Source organism: Pteropus alecto, unplaced genomic scaffold, assembly GCF_000325575.1.
Source record: "Pteropus alecto unplaced genomic scaffold, ASM32557v1 scaffold164, whole genome shotgun sequence".
Lineage (NCBI taxonomy): Eukaryota > Metazoa > Chordata > Mammalia > Chiroptera > Pteropodidae > Pteropus > Pteropus alecto.
The window spans coordinates 24,515,402-24,539,018 of NW_006439568.1; the positions used below are offsets into that span (position 1 = coordinate 24,515,402).

A 23,617-nucleotide genomic window follows, 5' to 3' on the forward strand; every position below is an offset into this window, starting at 1 on the left:
AGTATTAGCAGAACCTGTCGCTTTGTTGCCAATTGAAATCACAGGTATTTTCATATCACATTAGATTTGTAGAAATCTCAAAACAACCTTTATGTTCATTACTGTTTTGAAATTATAGTAATAATTAGATAATACTGCATGAGCTTATTATTTTATGAATTCTTATAAAACATGATATCACATAAAATTTTGATAACTATATTTTAATAAAATTCATATTCTTATAATATTATACATTTTATTTTATGTATTCACAAAAATTATTGGAGAAAATGTCCATAGGCTTCACCAGACAGCCAAAGTGGTCCATGGCACAAATAATGGTTATGAATCTCTGCTGGGTAAGTGGTAGCTTTATTATTAAGGCAATAATAATGATGATTGGGATAATCATCCTATGGTTATTACTAAACTCACTGGAATTAGTTTCCTCTGGAAATCTGGATTGCAGTCCTGGTTCTGTCACGACATAGCTAAATGACCTTGGCAGATCGGTTAATCTCACTGAGCTTCATATCTTCCTCAACAAAGACTTATAAATAGGGCTTTTTTTCTGAATTTATTATATGTATTCAAAGGTATATTGTATACCAAACTATTCAGTTCACAAACTATTCAGTTGGTGATAATAACAATAAGTCAAAGGTATACAATATACCTTTGACTTATTGTTATTATCACCAACAAGAATGCCTAATAAATAGAAAAGCCATATAAATGATCGCCCAAGCTAGGACACCTTTAAGAGTGAAAGATCAATAATTATGTCGGAAACTGGACTATCTCAGGTAAATCAGGAACTGATAAGCTACTTAAATACTATTTTCTAATTTTTCTGTATCTCCTATTTCTGCCACTATAAAATTCAACAGATAAACACCAAATTTCCTTGATTATAAGAATCACATTTTTCTCCTATCTTAGCATTTTGGAAATTGGAAGGCATCTTGCTATTGATACATTCCATAATATACTTGTCAAATAGCAGGCAAAGAAACAAATTGTGCTGTATATTAGCTGCACTGCTTGTCCATGTGCACACTTCACCACAGGGAAAGGGTCTCTGGTAATTCATTTTACACCTCAGTTATTTGCATTAATATCAACACAGACCACTAAATTTTAAATTGGAATCCCTAATAATTGATTAAAATTCTTCATAAAGTTTTGATGCACACAGAAGATAGATTTCCACATGTGAGGCAGAGCAATTAAAGGCAGCAGAATTAGCCAAATCTTCATAATAGATCCCAAGATATTCAAGGTCAGCAAACACTGCTGCAACCAAACATACATCATGGTGGCTCTACTGAATACTGAACGATTTGTCAAAAGCTTCCTTAGACTTTCAGGAGATGCGGAGTGGCTTTTAGAAATAGTAAAATGAAAAATAAAAAATAATAATAATAAAAAAAAACTTAGCCGAGTTGGAATAGAGGAGAACCTGTATTCAATATGCTTTATATTCACTCAGGCTGTCAACCTGAGTGCTTCTTCATTCAGGCCCTTGTTAAAACGAGGCACACAGGGTACACAAAGTGCCCCTCACTCTTTCGCTGAGGCCTCATCGCTAATGACCAAAAGATGTTGAGTGATCTTTACAGTCGGACAGACTTTGATTCTAACTACAAAATTATGGGGTACTGTATGCTTAGTGTCAGTTAAAAGAACTGTACATTTAATGTAGTTTCATTTTTTCCTGAAAAGCTTTATTAATCCTATTCACACTCCTTATAATTGATCATCTTTAAACTGAAAAAATAGAGATTGAATCGCCAACTAATCTCATGAAGTCACTCTTCAGTTCCCTCTCCCCTCCCTCAGACTTCACCATTATTTTCTAGTTTAAATTTGAGAATACAATATTTGACAATCTGTTGTTCAGCTGAAGAGGTGTGAATGATTAGTTTTTTTTTAAGTAGGAGAAAGTTTCACCACTATTCAAATGTCAACTGCTTGAACCATGTTTAACGGGTATAGTTTAGACGGCTGCTTCTGCTGGCAGCTGTACCCCATGCCATCCTTTGGTTTCCCTGTCAGTAATAACTTAGTCACATAAATCACACCTCCCTATTTAATGGTAAATATTTCCTAAAAGAAGGTAGTATTTTACACATAAATACAGAAGGAATTCTTCACTTAATCAGAGTAGTCACGAGAAAAGTGTACTTTTACCACTTGAAAACTGCAATATGAAAGTCCACAATTGCTGGCTCTTATGAAGATGATGCTAACTTATTATTTCACATGTGTCACTTACATATAAAATAATTAGTTGGGAAATTATATTTTCAGTCTCAGTATTTTTGTACAATGGGAGTGTCAGTATAATCAGGCTTTGACTACAGTACAAGTAAATATTTTTTCCCTCTTCATTTGCTCTATCCTTATCCTGATGATTCAGAAAAAGATGTTTAAATAGAGCCTTCCAATGGAAGCATCACTACAGTGTGCCATATTAAGGTAATTGCCTAAAAGATGAGAAGATAAAAATCACATGTGTGGCCAAAGTCTTTCTGCCAATCTCTTATGGAAGCCAACAGGCTTAGTGCCTTGTATACCAACTATTTGTTATACTCTCGAATATGTCTTTCATGTTCATTTTCCTTTCCATTTCTGTTGTATTAGACTTTGGCAGGCTGATCTACCCAAGAGGGGCAGCTCTTAATCACAGACACTGTTCACTAAAAAAAGGCAAACACCAGTCCATTTGGTAGGCACAATTTTCCAACACGTTCAGGAAACAGTTTGCTAACTAAAGTACTTACAAACTGAGCTCTCAATTATAAAGAAAAGAACATGTCAAAGATTATAAATTGTTTTATCTCCCCACCAAGGAAAGACTAAATTAGAGTCCATTTTCTTAAAAATAAACAAAAAAAGAACAGAGCAAGTGTTAAATTACTTTTTCTTTGAGTATAGTTTGCAAATAATGTTTAAATATCTCTTCTGCAACTCACAAGTCATTCCCCTCTTCCCCAACTCATCTATCTTTCTTTAGTGCTTTCACACAGACACTACTAAGGCAGGTAGGATTAAGGTTCACTAACTTTTGAAACCTCACAGCTACCTTCTTTGATAATTTTCCTTCGATATTCTAATTTGCATCCTTAAAGTAAGACATCACTAAATGGAGATGGCCTGAGATATGCTAGTGTCTGATAATGTTAAAAAAAATATTGACGCAGGTGAAATTTCTGCCAATGGAAATCTTTAAAAATAGCAAAAGCAGGGATCTATCCTGGTACATTCCTGTCTTTGGCGTATCAGGCACAATTATCCTGGAAGAAGGAAGCTGAATTCGATTTGTGGATGGTCTTGATATATTTTCCTACATGTCTAACCTCTACACATGTAAAAAAATATATAAACAGATAAATACATATACTATTTCCATCTCTCAAGGATTAGAGTTTTGTTTTCATTTTTCTTTTTTAAGATTAAAGACAGTGGGCCATGTCCTAAGGTAGTATCCTAGCGAGCCAATCTTTTAAATCGTGGGATGACCTAAACAATTATTATTGTGAGAAGGAGTTTCATATCACTAAAAGTTCTCTTTGGATGTTTTTTGATTCTATTGTCAGCTAAAAACTTTACTTAGAGAATGCCTCAAACTGAGAAAATTACAGTGAAGATTAAAAAAATTATCATTGTAGCAGGATTTATAGTTAACTTCATGAACAAATATTTATTTTTATACTTTCCAGAGAAAATGCAAATATAAAACACTGAGAATTACTGGTGATAGCTGATGCCTGAATGATTATACAATATCCCTTGTTCCTATCCTCCAAAATGTTATAGAATGATTCTGTGTTATATGTGTTTTAATCCAAGAGCTTTAAAGTGACTTCTCCATTCACCCATTCATGTGTTACTGTATACATTGGTGTGTACGTAGTTCAGACTATGACAAGTGGATAGATGTATGTATAGTCAATCCTTGAATGATACAGTTTTGAACTGCACAGGTCCACTTATATGTGAGATTTTTTTTCTAGTAAATACTATAAATGTATTTTCTCTTTCTTATGATTTTCTTAACATTTTCTTTTCTCTAGCTCACATCATTGTAAGAATACAGTGTCTAATATATATATAACATACAAAATATGTGTTAATTGACTGTTTATGTTATTGGTAAGGCTTCAGTCAATAGTAGGTTATTAGTAATTAAGGTTTAGGGGTGTCAAAAGATATACCTGGATTTTTGACTATGTGAGAGTTGGTGCCCTTAACCCTTGTATTGTTCAACGGTCAGCTGTATAAGTACAGGTAAATCCTATATTTGAGATGAGTGTCAGAGAAGTACATGATCATAGAAGTCATTATGGCTGAAGTCTGGAGGCAGAAAAGCTAGGTTTAAGTTTAATCTCTTCAAGTTCAACCTCATGGCTGCACAACCTTGACTGAGTACATTCTTTACCTCTCTGAGCCTCTTTTTTACGCACGAAATGAGGAAAACAGTATGTGGCCTGGCAATTACCAGGGTCATTACTATTATCAATGTCTATGAAAGAGTATTCTTATTTGTAAATGATCATATAGATGCAAGAGGTTACAATGACATCTTATAAATAGTAAGAATTTATTACATATTTGTTTTGAGAAATGGGATTTTTCAAAATTCTTGATGGTTTCTTTTCCTTCTATAAGTCCATAAGAAAAGTTTCTAGTACTGGATTTTTTGATCTATTAAAAGGAACAAGTTATTTTCCCTTACATGGAAAAATTGGACAATTTTCACAAAACATTTTTCCTTCTACTATTAAGTTCCCTTCTCTTTGACCTCTGCTAATTCAAATGACAAAACAGCTTTATTGCCTCTCATTTGGCTCTGTGGGTCATAATAAAGTATTTTCCAGAGCTCTGGAGGGGAAAAAGCCATCTAGTATGCCAGTGAGGGGGGAAGGATGCATGCCATACATTCTCCCAGGTCTTAGTTAATACCTGAAGAAGTTCCTCAAACACATTTATATAAGTATTTACATAGCATTGCCTCTGATGTCATGGAGTGGTGCATCTCCTGGATGAGTTTTATTAAATGAAACTATAGAAATCTATAAAAGCAAATTATACTCCTGTTTTAACTAGTATTGGAAATTCTGTATAATTTCAAAATAACTCATGCTATAAAACCAGTTTAAACCTTTGTTGAAAGCCTTGCCTTTAAATTTGAAAATTTTAGATTTTAAAATTTGTGTTGTTGTTCATGTATGTTTTGTTGTGTAGGGCATAAAAGCTTGTTAGAAACTGATTTTGAGAACTCTCTATTAACTGTGAAACCAAAGCAGCACAGACAAACTGCTGGTATCTAGGAGTAACCTCAGCTTCTAGAATGAATTGCAAATGAAGGACAAGCATTTGATAAGAGCATTGAAGAGTGATAATTTCTAAAAGAAAATAAGGAGTAAAAGTTCTAATCTTTTGGTTAGGAAAAATTATGCCTTTGTGTTTTTTATGCAAGTAGATGAGTGGAAGGAATTATAGATGTGCCCTAATGGATAAGGAATTAGGAAGCCAGACTAAGACCAACTCTTATCAGGGAACAAGAGGCACACTTACGACACTATAGGACTTGGGTTAATATTTATAGGAATTGCCCACTAGGATGAGTTCCAAAGAGAAAGCCAAAGGACTGTGAAAAGTAGTCAGGTTGTACTCACAACTGTGTCCCACAATTCTGCTTTTCAGCTCCTTGGTTGACCTTCTGTCCTAAAAGTAACATAGTTTTAGTACTACCTATTTTGGCTTCTGGAAGCTGTTTCTCAAAGCACAAAGCAAACTTACCACCCAGTAGCTGCTTTCTAGCATTGACCTTGTTAGAAGCCCTGCCAGATTTTTTTCTGCCCCGTCATTCCTCAAGCCATCTTCAACAGACCATTCTTTGATGCTTATGTTTTAGTCTAGCAAAACTATCCAAAAACCACTGCAGCCAGAAGTAGGAAACAATATTCCAGAAGGGCTACTGATTATCAAAAGATGTGATGTTCTTGGGGTCTTTTGGAAAGAGCCTCTCTCCAAGACAATAATTCAGGTCTAAAAAAGAAATACTGTAGGCAAATCTATGAATAAAACTAGGATATGGTCAAATAATGAATGACAATTGTTAAGGATCAGTAGGAAAGTTGCCAAGATGCATTACAGTGTTTCTTTGTTTGTTTTTTTTTTTTTACATTTTTAAAAATTGTATTTTATTATTAGTTTCAAGTAGGCAGTACATTGGTTAGACATTTATATAGTTTATAAAATGATCCCCTTGATTGCTCTTTCTCTCCTTTGGCTCTACACGTAGCCATAACATCAATGCTGACTGCATTCTCTATGCTGTGCTCCAGAAAACTTCTCTCACCTCATGAAGGAAATAGACATACAACCCCAGGAAGCTCAGAGTGTTCATTTCTTTAAAAGACCCTTCAATATGTATAGGCTTTTTAAAAAATGCCCTTTAAAATATATTTTTGAATATTATTATTGTTTTAAGAAATATTGGGAAGCTATGTTAACCCCTTCCTGCAAGTGGGTTACTATGCCTATTGTGTGGCTCAGTGAACTATTATTAAGGCAACAGACTTACCTGGGGATGATGTGTTCTATTAGCCAAACATCTAAAGGGAAACAACTGCAAACTCTTGAGTGCTGAGCTTACAAACAACAGTCATATTAAAGCAAGACATAACACAGCTAAATATTAGGTACAAGACAATCTCAGTGGTCCCCAACCTGTTTGGTACCAGGGACCAATGCTCCTATGAGACTCTAATGGCATGATGATCTGAGGTAGAGCTGAGTGGGTGATGCTAGCGCTGGGGAGAGGCTGCAAATACAGATGAAGCTTCACTGGCTCACCTGCTACTCACTTCCTTCTGTGCGGCCTGGTTCCTAACATGCCACAAATAGGTACCAGTCTGCAGCCTGGGGGTTGGAGTCCCTGCTTTAAATGATAGAATTCCACTATGTGCTCTAAGCCTCTTACATCAAAAGATATGATTGCGAGATTAGAAAAAGCTTCAGAAGACAGTTCTCTAAACTTCCCAATTAGGGTTTAAAACAGGAGTAAGCAAACTATAGCCAGAGTGGGAAATCTGATCTCCATCTTCTCTTTTCCTCCCTCTCCTTCTTCTTTTAATAAAGTTTTATGGAAAACAGCCATGCTCATTTGTCTAGTATTGTCTCTACTTCTGCATTATAATGACAGAGTTGAGTAGAGAGACCATATAGTTTGAAAGTCTAAAGTATTTATTATTTTTTATAAAAAAGTTTTTCATTCCCTGATTTAGAAGATGGAGGAAAGAATCCAGTCACAGGCGAATTAAAATAGTGCTGATGATTAAAAGTGGTTTGCTGACTCTGTAACTTAGCGAGGCCTGATTGCACACGATAAGACCATTTAGCCCCAAAGGCTCTGGACTATATAGGTTACTTGTGAGCCTAAGGTATGACACCTTAATTCAGAATCGTGTATCCTGGTGTGCCAACTTGATTTCCTTAGAAAGTTCATGCAGTAAATATGCTATGCATCCTTCCACGTCAGATCACAACCTGGTTAGCAATAGGGAGGCACTAAGGCAGAAACTATTTGTGCCTCATAGGCAACCTCTGGTAAGCTTGTAAAACAGACTGTAATATACACTGAAGTCCTTCTTTATGGTTCCAGGAATGGCGAATAAATGAGACAAGATGCTAACTACAATAATTCCCAATAAAGCTCAGTGCGCTGGCATAATATTCTCAGAACCAACCTTGAAAGGAAGTTGCCTTATTTGGGTTACTAATGGTAAAATAGAAGTTGAAATATTGTTCTCTACATGTATTGGGCTACAACCAACACTCAAGCCAAACTTCACTATGATCTGAAACCATATGCATTATATGAGAAAGATTCCATTCTATTTGTCACAGCCAGTCTTTTTATTTAAACTATTCCTTTACTCTTACATGGAAAAAATAATAAAACCAAGTTAAGAATGACTCCTCTAAAGAGAGATAAAGGAAAGAGGTGAGTCAAGGCCTACTCAGGTTTATTCACAAGATAGCACGTGATTACCCTAGTATCAAAAGGATATCTCTGCCCAGTCTGACATATATCTATGTCTGTCTGTCTATATATGTATATATAATATAATATGTATATGTATAATATATATATATACCCTACATACAGATGATTCTGAAGTCCCATATTCATAATGAAATTCTATGTAGGAGAAAGCAAACAAATGCAAAAGACAGCCCTTCTCTCTTTTTTAAAAAATAAATCCACAAATTCTAATAAGAACTTAAAGAGCTCCCAGGTGTGCTATAGAAATTATGTGGATGTTAGAATTACAAGAGGCTCCAAACCAAGAATATATTGAGATAAATAAAATTTAAACCAATTTTGTGATGTGCTTGACAGACTAATGCAAATATCTAGGAAGTGACAGAAAAGCACAGGATGCATAAAAGCCCGGCAGTGATGACTGAGACAATAACCTCTGATTAGTACATCTATACGGCATGGTACATTAACAATATAAGAAGGGCTGCTCTGGAGACACAGTCCAGACACAATTATACTGAATGCATATATCAGGACTATTATTTTTATAACTAGAGCTGCAGATGAGTACAAAACTGTTCTCACTCTAGCAGTGTCTCTGTAGCTAAATTAACATCATATAGAGGCAATGGGTTGGTAAAATAAAAATGCCAAAGAAAATCATTTACCCAGGTAACATGAAGAAGTCTCACAAGCATTTCTAACATATTCCTTTATTTTGCAGAGAAACATAAACCTAATGTGGGCTGGGGAGTTGGCAAAAACTCCACTACTAAAAGAAGCTACCATTTTTGTATGTTTACATAAGTAAATAGAAATTTTGTTCCTCAGCTTGGCAACACAAGAAATTCTGACAACATATCATACATATTAATTTCAACTTTTTCTGTTTTAGAGTTGGCTAGAGTTAGGATAAACTGATATATTTAGAGTGATTATACATTCCATCCCTCATTTAATAAAGGCTATTTAAAATATTGCCTTTATTAATGACTACCAGAACACAGCAGTGTTCATAATCCCTGTAATTCAATTGCAAGTAGTTTATGCAATAAATCAGGAAAAGGTTAAAATATTTTTCATGCCCAATAGAACATATCAATCTATTTTATTTGATTATCTTGTGTAATGAGGCTTTCTCCAGGCCAGATTACCTTACTCATTATAATTATGCCAGATCATATTTTTGCTTAAAATGGAAAAGATTTAAAAAATGCCAGCAACTCAGTTGAAACTATTCTAGGTTGTTTTTCTCCTTTGTACATCTCAAGACATGAGAAATGACATCAGGCTCTCTTTTCAAGAGTAGAGAAGAAAGTGACGTTGTTCCCATGAAGAGCAGATTAGGCAAATGGGATCTGGACAACACTCATTTTATTCACTGATTTGAAAATTCAATAAAATCATTTATAATATTTTTAATTACAAACTTAAATTCTACTCTATAAGTAAAGTCTTAAAAATCACTAGAGTACAATAATGTCCCCTTATTTGTAGTAACATTTCCTTCTTAGTAAAATGTAAGCTGAATTTGACCAACAAAGAACTCCTATTTTTGGAAAATAATTTCATCAATAAAGAATAATACAAAGACATTTTCTGCCACCTTCCACCACCCCCTCTTCTAGAATAACCTCTTTTTCTGGGCATAAGAGAAATCTCCCTCTCCACACTCTATTGGGGATCATTTTTGCTTCAAGTTGAATTCCAACAGCACCCAGACTCCATATGAAATCTGTGCTCCAGGGCATTAGCTGTGGTTAGTAGCAGGATGGTATTTTTATGTCCTGCTCTTCCAAGATATTCCTCCAAATGGAAATAAAGTCAATCTGATCATTAACATCCCTGTAAACCTCATGCAAGGTAAAAACGCCTTCCACCTTCCTTAAATCATAAGGCAGAACAGAATGAAGGTGGTAGTCTTCAAGCAAGGACGCAGGAAAAAGAAAAAAAGATGACCATTAGAAGTGGAGGCACAATTTTCGTGAGACTCTTCAGAACTGTACCTTGAAAAATATGAAAATGTTACTCCTACAAGAATGGCCAGAAATGAAAAGTCTGGCAGTACAATGCATTGGGAAGGATGGGGACCAACAAGGACTCTCATATATTGGTAGTAGGAATGTAAATCGGTACAGTCTTGTCTTTGGGTCGTGCTACCATATTAATAGTTAAATCCTTAATCCTCTACTAACTTTCTTGTCTTCTCTCATTCTCCAAAACATCCCCTGATGAAACAGGCTGAAATTGTCATAAAAGGGCAGAAAATCCAGAGCAAGCTAAGCCTACCAACAAGGACCAGATAAGAGACCCATGGATCACAGCTAAGAAACTGGTTTGTACTGAAAGATCCAAGATGGTGTCCCAAACCCCTTTCGAGTGACCACTTGAAGAAATTGTCTTCATTAGCATGCTAAAATTCATGCTCAGAGGCGAAGAAGTCACATAAAAATGAGACGAATGATGTATAGCCATGCATGTTCCAAGCATGTTTTGAAACCGCTCATGCTCCCTTGCAACTCAACTAACTCTCCACCCTTTTCTGGGAAATCCCTACTCTTAAACCTGACTACCTCCCCCCAATCCTTTTAGACACTCCTAATTTCCTTAAATTGGAGAGAAGGTGTCTTTAGAATGGCAGCTTATCCTTCTCCATTCTTTGGTCAAAGAATAAAGTTTCTCCTTTGCTTTACCAAACACAGTCTGGTTCTACTGGCATGAGTGACACTGGGCAAAAACGATCTCATTTTGGGGTCCTGGACCCATAAGGGTCAGCAACTGTCTCCCAACTCTTTGGCAGCTTCTAACAGTTAGACATACACCAGCAATTCTGCTTCTAGAAAAGAACTGCATATGTCCACCAAAACATGTGTACAAAAAGTTCATAACAGCCTTACTTATAATAGCTAAAACTAGAAACTCTCAAATGTCCATCAACAGGAGAAAGGATAAAGAAGTTGTGGTACACACATATGACAGAAAATTCCTCTGTAGTAAAAGGGACAAACTACTGTTAATGCAACAACATAGATGAAGTGCAAAAACCATACTGTTTAGTGCAAGAAGCCAAACTTAAGAGTACATACTGTATAATTCTGTTTATATGAAGTTCAAGAACAGGCATAACCAATCTGTGGTGTCTATTATAGAGTAAGTTTTCAATACCAGTAGTTTACTGATCTATGGTTGTACTGCTGAAGATAATACTACCTTTGTTTTCTCACAGACAATCATACTAGAACTTAGAATGGCATGTTTAATTGTACATTTTAATTGTAAATACTGTTACAACTTATGCTCTCAGTAGAGCAAAGCATAATGATTGCTTGTGAGGGCTGAGAGGGGAAGATAAACTGCAGTAAGTTGAGATGAGAAAACTGAGTCTCTGAAAGGCTTAGGGACCTCACTGTTGATGTCTAATATCTAGTTAGTGGCAGAACAAAGACTAGAACCAGTTCTCCTGGACAGTGGTGTATTTAATTTCTTATTTGAAGGAAGAAGGCAAAATGAAGGCCTGAAAAGCTCAGATGTGATAACCATTCAATGTTTGTACTTCAAGTGCTTTGGTGAATATTTGTTGGAGAGGAAAGATATATTCTCTTGCTTGCCACTTGTGGTTTATAATGAAATAAAAACTTTTGTCAAATAAATGTTTACTGATACCTTATTCTTTTATTTTTCCTTTCATTATAAAAATAATATTTTTTTTTATTTTATAAAAAGTAACATAATACAGTTACATAACTCACTATATCCACATAATCCTAGTTTTCTCTTAGAGGTGATGGATGATAATCCTTTCAGACTTCAGTTAAGCAAACATAAACTTCCTGTTTGCCTCTCCATGTCCCCTTCCAGAATTGTCCCATAAATGTCTTCCACTCTCCTCTTGACTGCCAGCTGGATATTGACGCTCAAGGTGATATTAAAAGCCATGTTGCCAAAGAGTCCATCAGCCTGGATCCTTTAGTGACTATGTGGAGCAGAGCTGTCACGTAGATTGGATATTATGTGAGCAAAAAATAACTTTCTAACCACTGAAACTTCGGGGCTTATTTGTTTCAGCAGTTATAAAACTTTCTTTCTTTCTCTCTCTCTCTCTCTCTCTCTCTCTCTCTCACCTACAGAACCTGGTCTTCCTAGGTGACATACCTTATTTAGAAAAGAGGATCTCTGTTGTGCCTGGAGTGAAATGGACATTGACTATTTTCTGGCATTAAGTAAATTTATAGAGAAGCCTAAAGGTAATCTGATTTGTCCTCCCTGGCTCATTACTTGCTTGTTATATTCACTTAAAGTTAAACACAGCCACCCCAGTTATGATTATCCTCATAACAATGCTTCTATCCATATGTTAATCACAAGAATACCAAATAAGTCCTTCAAAACTGGCTAACTTCTGAGAATTTTAAAATCAAGTCATTTCTGATTTCATACATGTATTTTAGTAGGTTACAGTAAAATTCAAAAACTCACAGAGATAAACCTTCTTTTTACAGATCTAAAAGAATTCAGTTGTTGAAGAAATTTCAAGCCTGATCCATTGCAGTTTAAATTCATTTTTTTTTTCTTGGAGTAGAGTAGATTATCGAGAATAAACGTGCCACAAAATAGTTCTTTAGGTATTCTGTTTTGTATAGGGCCTAAGATGTATAGAACCTAAAAGTCACTCCTTAACAATAATTCAGTTATTCTTCTTGCTTCAGGATAAAGAACAAACTTTAAACATGATTTATATGTTCTTCTTTTTCAGACTCTTGTTTGCCTCTCTACTCTATGATCCCACCTTGATGTATCTTACATTTTATGCACCAGCCACTCCAAATTCCTTCCAATTTCTCCAGTGTGCTGTGCTCTCTTTACCACCAGCCTTTGCACATATAGTTCCTGCTACCAAGCACTTACTCCCTCCCTGCCAATTCCTTTTCTTTAGCTTACTTCTATTCAGTCTTCAGTTCTCCACTTAGATGTTATTTCTTCCATGTAGTCTATCCTGATGGCTCCCCAAGGCCAGGTTAGGGGAGGTTCTTGTCTCTGCCATCAGCACTTTGTTCTTTATCAGAACACTTTACACATTATAATTGAAGTTCAGTGGTCGGTGACCTTTAGATTACAGTCTCAGAAAGGTCAGGATTAATCATTTTAATGATATTAAACCTATATAGTGCATGAAACATAGTAGGTGGTCAGAAATATTAACTGAATGTTGCTGAATCTAGAATAATTCTTATATGATATTCTCATCTACCACAACATACAGAAGATGATGTTACTGACCCATCAACCAAAGGACACTTATCTGGAATTATCTTATTTCCCAGGATCAGATGAGGCCAAAAGGACTGAAGTGGTGATAAAACTGGGTGTAAAGCATGGTTTTCCTATATACAGAAAATAACTATACTCAGTTACCAAATTCATGACCCTGAACTCATTGCTCTTAAGCTATAACTGAAGTAGGGTAATAGACACCGACAGTAAAATGATCCAAAAGGATATAAATACAATTCAGAAAACAGATACACCTGTGTCTGATTTTAATAATTTAAGCTTGTGAGGTCTGCCTCTTCTGAGCTGGAGATGCTCCTCTGCACGACCATCACTGCTCAGCATCATGCCCTGATTTGGGAATTCCTCCTTGAACCAACATTTAATTTCATCCAGAGCTAGTATACTCTCCTCCCTCTCAAATGTTGTTCTTGATGTTATTTTCTCTTAAAAGTGATCTTATATTTCTAATCATGATCTTCTATTATCACCTCCTTGCTTCAACCTTCACTTTTGTCTTATTATAGTCATTATCAAACCAAGCTGTCCTCCACATACCTAGGCCTGAGATTGCTGGCTGTTGCCATTGCTACCACCATTATCAATGCTCCTGGCTGACTCAAGTCCTCAAGACTTGGATCTCAAATACCAGTGTTCCCAGGAGGATTTAGGGCATTGACGTATGGAGTAGACTCAGTGGGAACAGAGAATGTTTACCTACTACTATTTCTCTGGCATACATGAGTATAGCAGAACTAGAAAGCCTTAAAAAATGGCAGCATGGCAGTTGGGATTTTTCTAAGGCCACAGACTGATATAGAAAGAAGGAGGCCCTCAGCTCCGTCCACAGCACTGTCAGCTCACCACTGCATTCTCCTTTACGGGGCTGGATGAAGAAGGCTTTTGCAAGGGGTGTTTGCTGAGGTCAGTCTAACACTAAGTATTGTTGAGAGTCTTCAGGACGATAGAGGGAATCTACACTGATGGTACATGTGCAAATGCCCAGCAATCCATGGATGCTTTCTTACCTTGTGTAATTGATAATACTGGAAAGCACCGATTCCACCTTGTTCCTCTGCAGTCCAGAGCACCAAACGTAGAGTCCTCTTTGGACGTAGCCCTGGGAAAAATAATAAAATGAACTAAATGATTCTTCAGTTGATTTTTAAGTTTTTAAATAATGACAAGGGCCCTCATCTGCATTTTGGAGGCAGAAGGGAACCAGAGGCACGCATGTTCATTTCTTGGTGGTGCAACTACCTGATTCAGACTGTGGCTGACACAGCAAAGGACACCCTCAGGCTGATCTCCAAAACAGGCTAATGTGGTTGTGCAAAGGCTCCTTGCAGGCCAGAAGGTGAGAGCCTCTACTCATATACTTAACTAGACAACCTGCCCCACAAGACACAATAGATGGCCAAGTTCAGTGGGATGTTAGATCAATTACAAAAGATGCAGCTAGGAGGACCCTCGGCAGTTCACGGGGCCTTCCAGTGATTAACTGAAAGCAAATAATTTGGCTCTACTTCAAGAGAAAGTGTGTAGAGGATTACTTCTTAGTCTAAATCCAAAAGTCTAGCTAGCTGCCCATGCTATCCTCAGTAATGTAATGACTGCGAAGCACATGAAATGTTCAACCATGATCATTTTCCTCTCTTATGTGGAAATATAAAGTAATTCACTTAAGGTCAAATGAAAATTAATTGAACTAGGATAATATTTTTTTTTCACTTTATTGTTCCATAAATAACTTGGTGGCAATTTCACTGACTTGAGAAATAAAAATCTGCATCTTAAAGTTATTAAAGTTATAGGCAGATCTGATACATATAGAACTATTTTTGAGTGACCATGTCTGCTTAGTAAAAGTTAACTACAAGGAAGTTCTGTTTCCTCATCTTTAAAAAATGAGACCACAATATACTAAAAGTCCCACTTCATGACCCAGAATTAAAACCTGTTCTGATTTGGACCTTATGCCATTTCAGTAAAATAACACGGGCAGAAAAACATGAAGCGGGGCTTAAATTTTATTAAAAGGATCCATCCTCCTGCCTCACCACAGGTGAGCCATAGGAAAAGATTTCGAATGGCTCTGAGATGGACACACTACAAATCTCAAGTAGAACCACACAAGTACTATCACCCGCAAGTGGCCATTGAGGGAGCAGGCTGGTGGACAACAGCCTAGACGATAAATGCTCTTGGGAAATGGAGCTCTGTCTTGCCTCCTCTAACACCAACAGGTATTCTCCTTTCGTAGGCCTAGTACTAAGGAGCTGAAAATGAGCTACGTTTTCCACTAAATTGAATATTGTTGTGCAGCCACTATACACTTGAACTCTAATATAACTAAAACCACACAGGTTTTGGATGCTGGTTAACCTGAGTTCCAGTTAAAGCAGGGGTGAGCCATTTCCACATTCAATTGCTCAGCAAATTCCACTGGTGTTTCTTCTACCTAGAATCCAGGTTCTCATCTCTGCTATTACTCTGGTCCAAGCCCCATCCTCTTTTGCCTGGATTGTCGTAGTCACTCCTAACTGGTCTCTCTGCTGCGGTCCTCACCCCTCGGCAGGTGATGCTCAATACTGCAGCCAGAAGGCCCCTTGTTGAACTTAAACCAGATCATGTCATTTCTCTGCTTAAAACCTCTGAGAGCCAGAATATAAGCTTCTCAAAGGCAGGGGTTCATGCTCTTTGATTTGCTGTGATGCCCCCAATGCCTAGACTGTTTGGCACACATTAGGTGCCTGATCAGTAGGTACTGAATGAATGAATGAATCCAAAGCTTGACGTCTCACTTAGAATACAATTCAAAGCCCTCTACCACTTTCCCAGTTTCACCTCCTAAACTCTTCAGCTAGTTTACTCCCGGGCAAGCTGTTATGGCTGAAAAAGGCAGACAGATCTGGTGAGCCCTGCTATCTTTAGGTACCTGCTGTGTAACCACTGGGAAACTTATCTACCTGAACTTCAGTGTCTTATTTTGAAAAATGGAGAGAGTATTCTATGCCTATGCTATAACTATTTTCATGGGGTAGTTATGAGGATTAAATGAGGAGATGTGCTAATGTCTGTAAGACAGTCTTCTGTCTGGCATGTAACAGACATTCAACAAATGAACTATAAAACTACATAACGGATATCTAGGCACAGAGCACACACTTCTACTCGTAGAGAGAAGGGGCATCCAAAAACCCAGAGAGGAAGTTCTTTAAAGGCATTCAAGTACCTGCTGAAAACGAAACTTGAAGTTCCCACTGTCTGCTCCAGAGTCAAACCACCTGCTCTCATTCATAGCACAAACAAACTGTTGTTGAAGGAAGAAATCTCTGGTTTAAAAAATGTGCTTAATGTCAATTTAAACCAAATGACATTTTGCTTGCAACACAGAAAAATATAAGAAAGGATAAAGTACTGCAAATGAAAGTTCTGAACATTTTTAAAATCCATAAAAAAATAAAAATATACTTTCTTTTTACATATCTCTGCACATACCAGCAAAACAGTACCAGATCATTAAAACCATGAAATTCTATAAATAAGGATAAAGGAGCATTTAGCACAGGTTAAAGAAAATTAATTTTATAAAAGCAAATGCCCTGAATATCCCTATAGATTTGGTGTTCCACTTGAAAAACATTATTGTACAGGATTAGTCTCCTTTTACATTTCAAATCAGCCAGATGGCCATGATGTTATATTAAGATAATAAAGAGGTAATCTGAAGTGAGGAATGCTAAGGCTTCCAAATAACAACAGTGTAAGTTTTGGTGCATGGCAGGCCCTAAAAAAACAAGCAGAGCCACCGTCAAGCACTTGAGAAGCTCGGCTCCCATAAGCATGAGCACCAGCAAGTACTCCACATTAGAGATGAAGGGCTGGCAGAAGAGGTTAGGACACCAGTGGTTAAGCAAACACCTGCCTGGGCTCCAAAGTCTCCTTCCGCTCTGACATTCTGATTGTCCCTAAACCTAAGAGAAATGTATGAGACTTAACTGGATGACCACATGCTGCCCCTAGTATGGAGTGGGGGCTCCCAGCTGCCTGAGACCCCAGCAGCATGGGGGCACAGAAGAGGATTATCTGTGGAATCTGAACACATTATTTGAGTCCCTACTCTGCCATTCTGGGTCTGTGACTTTAGATTAGTTACCCAGTCTCTCTGAGCCTTAGTTTCTTCATCTGTACAATAAGGAAAATGGGAATTGCCTTATGGAATTGTTAAGAAAATTAAATGAGACAAGACAAATACATATCAAGCAGTCTCCAGCACATAGTAGGTTTTCAAGAATCGTTGGTTAGTTTTTCTCTATGTCACTCCACACACTTTTCAGTCTGTGCCAGCTATCACCAGGAAGATGTGTTCCCACAAGATGCATATTCCTCGTTCCTCCTTCTTGGGACCCGTAGAACATCTTTATTTATGTACAGAATACATACCCAGCCAAGGGAGAAATACGAACTTCATCTAACTTGTAGAAAAACACATAATCTCTTGCAGTATGAAGTGCTCCCTCATCCCAACATAAAGTATGTACAAATCGAAATAAACAGAAAGTTTCCTCACTATAAAAGTGAGGGGCAATCAGAATTTTTAGTTTCTGGATGAAGTCAAAGCTTAATAAATCTGAAAACTGAATAAAGTTGATATAAGGATATCTATATTTATCATTTTAAATGATAAAAATTTATTGTGTATTTCAAATCCAAACTAAATTTAAAAGCTAAGAATTTTAAGTATATAAAATAAAGGTAATAATAAAGTGATAATAACAATAACAACACAAAGCGATATAAGGTCAAATGTAGAGAATTCATTTTGCAGTAGAACTGGAGTAAATGAAACAGCTCAGTAGCAATCCTGACTCACAACTTTGGCCGTGGCTCTGTGGCATACAGTACCAGCCCAAGGCAAGCACGTGAAACAAAGTCTTAGAATTGGAGGTGAGAGAGGGGACCCTGGCCTTAGCTAGCTAGGACTCAGGTCTCATGGAGGTTTTGTCAGAGGATAGGTTATTATTTCCTCTATAGATGTATGGAAACTGCCTAGAGATCTTCTGACCGCCCAGAATTTCTATTAAGAACTCTGAATAGTACAACAAATATTTTTACAGCAACATGGTTTTCCTCTAAAGAACATAAACTACTGATAATGTGTCAGAATTTTCTCTTGTTTATGAAAAATAATATGAATGCATTTTACTTCCATTTTATTGAGGAGAGTAATAATGTGATTAGGAAAAGAGTGCCTATGAGAAAAGGTGAAAACAATCTGGTTGAACTTTATTTTTCATTATTATCAAACAAAGATGAGAAGGCTGAGAGGTAACTACCATTAAACCAATAAATTAAAAAGTTTAGTTCTCTCTCTTACACTTGCACCAAGAGTAGGGCAAAGCAAAATAAACTCAGGTTAATCCAGCTTCGTTGACAGCGTTCCCAAATCGTGAATTCTAAAGAGCATCATTTGTTAACAATATGTATTGACTCAAATGCCTACATACCACTCAGTTTCAATCCCTCCAGAACTATGTATGAGTACTGTTCTCCCTTCTGTATCTTAACTTTGCAGAGAAAGGATAATTTTTTCTTATAGTAAATATACTCATTTTCCATATAAATGCACTAGTTCATAAGTACATTTACTGTCCAGCTCTCTATTATCAACAGTTTAGAAGAGATGCCAATGCTTAGAGATTTTTCTATTCCTGCAATAAACTTGACCAATATCAGTGAAGTATCTAAGTTATAGAATAAATAATGATACATTAGCATATACATTGAATGAGAAGAGGCAGTAAGCACAGTGGTTAAACACACATGTTTGGGGGTTGAAACCAATTTCCACCTTGGGCAAGTTACATAAGTTGTCATTTAATATGTAAGCACATTATCATTTTTTAATAGGAGGCATTGTTAGACAAAGATTAACTATTTTAGTGAAGTAAATTGCAACTACTTCTTTTTATAGGCAAGAACAGAAAATCACTTTGAAGAAAATCTTTTGTTCTTAGAAGAATCATTCTGTATCTTTCTTAGTTATGGAAACATAAAACAATTAGGCACTTTTGGGGGTGGGGGTCACTGGAGCAGAAAAATAAAATTTTTTAAAACTCCATCTTGTAAGCTGCTACTGCTTAAGCCATCTGATGAAACAACCTGGGCATTGTGCAAGAGGCAAATCAGTGCGTAAAAGGAGCCCAGGTCCTTCTGGAAGGAAAGTTCCAGTGTCCTCAACCTTGATTCCGTGGACTGGGGGCAGAGAATGAAGGAATTGTTGGGTCAGGGTGACAATGACTAAGGTCCCAGACAGGGAAGTTCCTGGAAACCACTAAAATAAAGTGACCTTGATGAAGGGAGGAGTCTGGGCTGTTGACCTGGGCTCAACAGAGTGGCCAGATCCTCTAGGCGAAGAGCTAACTTCAGCCTAACATGTGGCCAGCTCCAGAAGCTCCTTCAGATCCAGCCACCGTGGCACAAAGGTCATTTAGGGAGCAATTGCCGAGGACGGGCATGTAAGCAAAGGGAGTTGTAACCTTGTTGCCCAAAATGGGCACCACTGTGACTTAGCGGTGCAAACGATACATGTAGCAACCAGTGGGAACAAGTAGTCACGTGTGGATCCAGCCACAAATTTCTGGGGGAGGACCGATCATTCAGCCTGAGTAAAGTCCCAGGTTTCCTGGATAATCCAGAGGCAGTGGGAAGGACCTCAAGAGGAGGTAATAGACTTCCGGCTAACAATTCCTATCGATGCTTGAATGATTAATTATAAAGTAATTAAAGAGATGCGATCATATTTATAGCCTGTGTTTGTGGAACAGGTCATAACAGTTATAATTTCCATAATTCAAAGGAACAGACCTATCTCACTATGATGATTAGGATTCCGTTAGCCAGGGAAATCACAATTAATCATTGCTGAAGTAGAAACAGTGACCACCAGTGTGTGAAAGCTATTCCAGCCCTAATGCAATGTCCACTCTCATGTCCTGCTTCTGCCTGTCACCCTAAGCTCCAGCCACATCACATTTCCTACCAGTTCCTGAACATGCTCTGCTATCTCAGATTTTTGGTCCTTTGCATATGCTCTTCTTCCTATCCAGAATGCCCCTTTACCTTTTCCATCTGGCAAACTCCTATTCACTCAACAAAGCCCATCTCTAATATTACTTTCTCTGGGAAAGTTTCCCTAACTCTAGGGTGAAGTTGGCCTCCCTGTCTCAATGTTTCTCTAGAATTTCATATATATACCTCTATTTTCATTTTCAAACACACTTAAATGTTGCTCTCCCCCTGCTAGACCATTAATTTTTTTTTTGAAACTTACTCATTTCTCTTTTTCATCATCTAGGTCTAGTACCTGAATAAATGTTTATTGATGGCTTACTGACTGAATATACTTATATAAGTATTTTAAAAAGCTATGGCCTTTTGATGTAATCTAAAGAATATTAGTGTCTCCTCAGTTCAGAAAATTGCTCTTTTTGTGAAACTAAAACCCAAATAACATAGGTGAAAACACTCCAATAGCCTAGATAATTAGAAGTGCTTCAATTCTGACACTTGCTTCAACTGCTATTACGTTTACTTATTATTTGTCTTACATTTACTTTTGTACACAGATAAGTCTAGTCGAAATTTAGTACATCAACATCTCTTATTGATTAAGTCATTAAATAAATACATTATGCACACAGAAATCTTTCCATCAGCTAAATGTACTGGATTATAGGTATTTGCATTTAAAACTCTGACAACTCTCTTTAATTTTTGACTCTGATTTTTTTCTGAATATAAAAACAATATGTATCCTTTTATATTTGAAAACTAAGAAAAACAATAAAAATTAGAAAACAAAAACAACATATAAGCATATTATAATTCCTTACAATTTTTGTATGCATGTATTTGTACACATATATATACAGTGATATGTTATATATAGTTTTACAGTACATTTTCCACTTAAAATCATAGTATATGTGGCCATTATATCAATAATCTTCAAGAAAATTATTCATAATTTTTTTAGCTATTCTCTTATTATTGGACATTTAAGATTTTTATCTTTAAGACAAGTTCTTAAAAGTAGAAATATTGAATATAAATAGTATAAACATTTTAAGGCTCTTGAAACATGTCACTTATGCCCTAAAGAAAGGTTACTAATTTATATTCGCACCTGCAGTATGTTAGAATATTCGCTTCTACTTAATTTTAAAAATTTAACCTTATCGCCTTTGTTTTGACGTGTGCCAGTATGTTATGTCTATTTTTCCATACTACGTTCTACTCATTTTCAGCCAAAATAACTACACACATACACATGCACGCTCTATAGTCTTATTTTAGCTTGATTGAGACAAATGTTAAGTTTATGTCTGATGCCTGACTTGAGTTAAAATACATGAATTTGTTTTTCTTATTTAAATTGCCTGACAGTAGGGCTCTTTCATCAATATATTTTGAAGATAATGTAGGGATCAGAAGCCTGATCTAGTTCACATTTTAAAACATATATTTCTTCTTCCCTATCATTATTTAGAGTGTTATCTGCAAGGAAATTTTGAGGAGTCTGGTCAATGATAGATTTGAACTCTGAATCACACTTTTATTGAGTTCTCAGTTGCAGAAACATCAAACGGGGAGAGTTAAACAGTACAATTTTAAAGAAAATGACGGTAAATCAAGCACAAGTACCGAGATTTCTCTTACAAATTCACGTGCACCAATTGCAGATCTTTAACTTTTATTTCTTGTGAAGATCACACTGTGTGAGAAGGAACAGATGGGTTTGTACTTGAATCAGGGATTATCAGAAAGTAATACATCTCCAACAAGCAGCTGAGATGAAAATATTTCTAGGATCCCTTTTCAGCACCAAACAGCAGATATGAAGTGAAATTGTATAATGCAGGGGGCATCATTATGTTGCCTCTGTTAACTCTTTCAAGGGCTCGTTTTTAGGGTTATGATGGAGAGAATGTTATCTACATTTTTTAAAGATTTTCTTTGAGTATAAAATTAGTTATGGACTTATCTAAACTTGTTTTTGACCAATAATTAATCATAAGTTTTATTCCTGGTTCCATTTAAGCTTAAGTTTTCAGACCGTGACACATTTGGCAGTATCAATAAATTTTTGCAATCGGTTTTAAACAAAAAGCTCGTCTTGAGATTTGTTCTGTTCTCAGCTCCTAAAGTAACTGCTAAATGCTCTTGCTAAGGGAAAAATCTCACTATGAAAGGGATAAGATCTTCAAAATGTCTCTGGTACTTTACCTCTCCTTTCCACTCACCTGTGGCTACCACAATCTAAACTCTTTGAATCACTACAGTCTCCGACTAACTGCTTCCTCCAATCCTCTTTGTATAACTTCTGCCAGATTCACCTTCCTAAAATATTGCTTTGAACATGTCACTGGCTGGATGAAAATCTTTAATCACTCCCTTATCATCTACAGCACTAGTCTGCCTCCAAAGTTTTTTGAACATGTAAAATGATTTTGAGCATGCCTTATCACATATGTATATTTATGAATAAATGATATACATACAATATTGTCAAGACACACATTAGTAAAATGTATTTCTTTTTTAGATAAAGAATAAGTATATTCTTTTATCTAAATGATGGTCTAACATAGTGCCTGGCTTCAGAGGCCACTGGTTTGCCTCTGAATATAGAGTCCATCCCTCTTTAGTAAGTATAGAGTCCATCCCTCTTTAGTAAGTCGTTTGAGGCCATATGCAGACTGGTTCCAATCTGCCCCTCCAGACTTGCTTCCAGCTATGCTCTTTCTCAAAGCCTCATTTCCAGGTAAACTGGTCTCTTCATTTTCTTCCCATCTCTGTGCTTTTCTTCGCGCCACTTATCCTATACCACCTGTCCTTCTTTTTCGTCTTGACTTACCCATAACTCAACCATCTTTTAAGACTCAGTTCCAATACCTCCTGCTCTACTCTCTCCTTCTTCTGAACTTCAAAGATGTTACTTTCTGTTCCACCCACTTGGCAATTAATCATGAATAATGGACTTTCTGCTTTTGGTTTCCACGCGCAGCACCTGGTAAATCAAAGAGCCCTATATGTATTTGTTGATGAATGGAAACTGTTTTAAGCTGCAACAAGACAGATATAGATTAGATCTATAAAAAGAACTTTTGGACAGAGAATATTTTCAAACATTACATCAGTTATCAGTTACATTTGCCTAAGGGAGAGCAAAGCCTGGAAATAAGGCTGGGCTTAGGCAGGTGGGGAACCTGGAAATAGACTGAAATCTTTGAATTTCTGTTA

General features: G+C 36.5%; 1 protein-coding gene across 3 annotated transcripts in view; it reads right to left on the reverse strand.

The window, feature by feature from the left end:
• The window catches only part of CPQ (carboxypeptidase Q), a 344,157-nt gene that overhangs the window by 87,431 nt on the left and 233,109 nt on the right, over positions 1–23,617 (reverse strand). For all 3 annotated transcript variants that reach the window (XM_025050147.1, XM_025050148.1, XM_025050149.1), the window contains one exon: positions 14,338–14,429. In XM_025050147.1, coding sequence (XP_024905915.1) covers positions 14,338–14,429 — 92 coding nt within the window. The remainder of the gene's footprint in view (positions 1–14,337; positions 14,430–23,617) is intronic.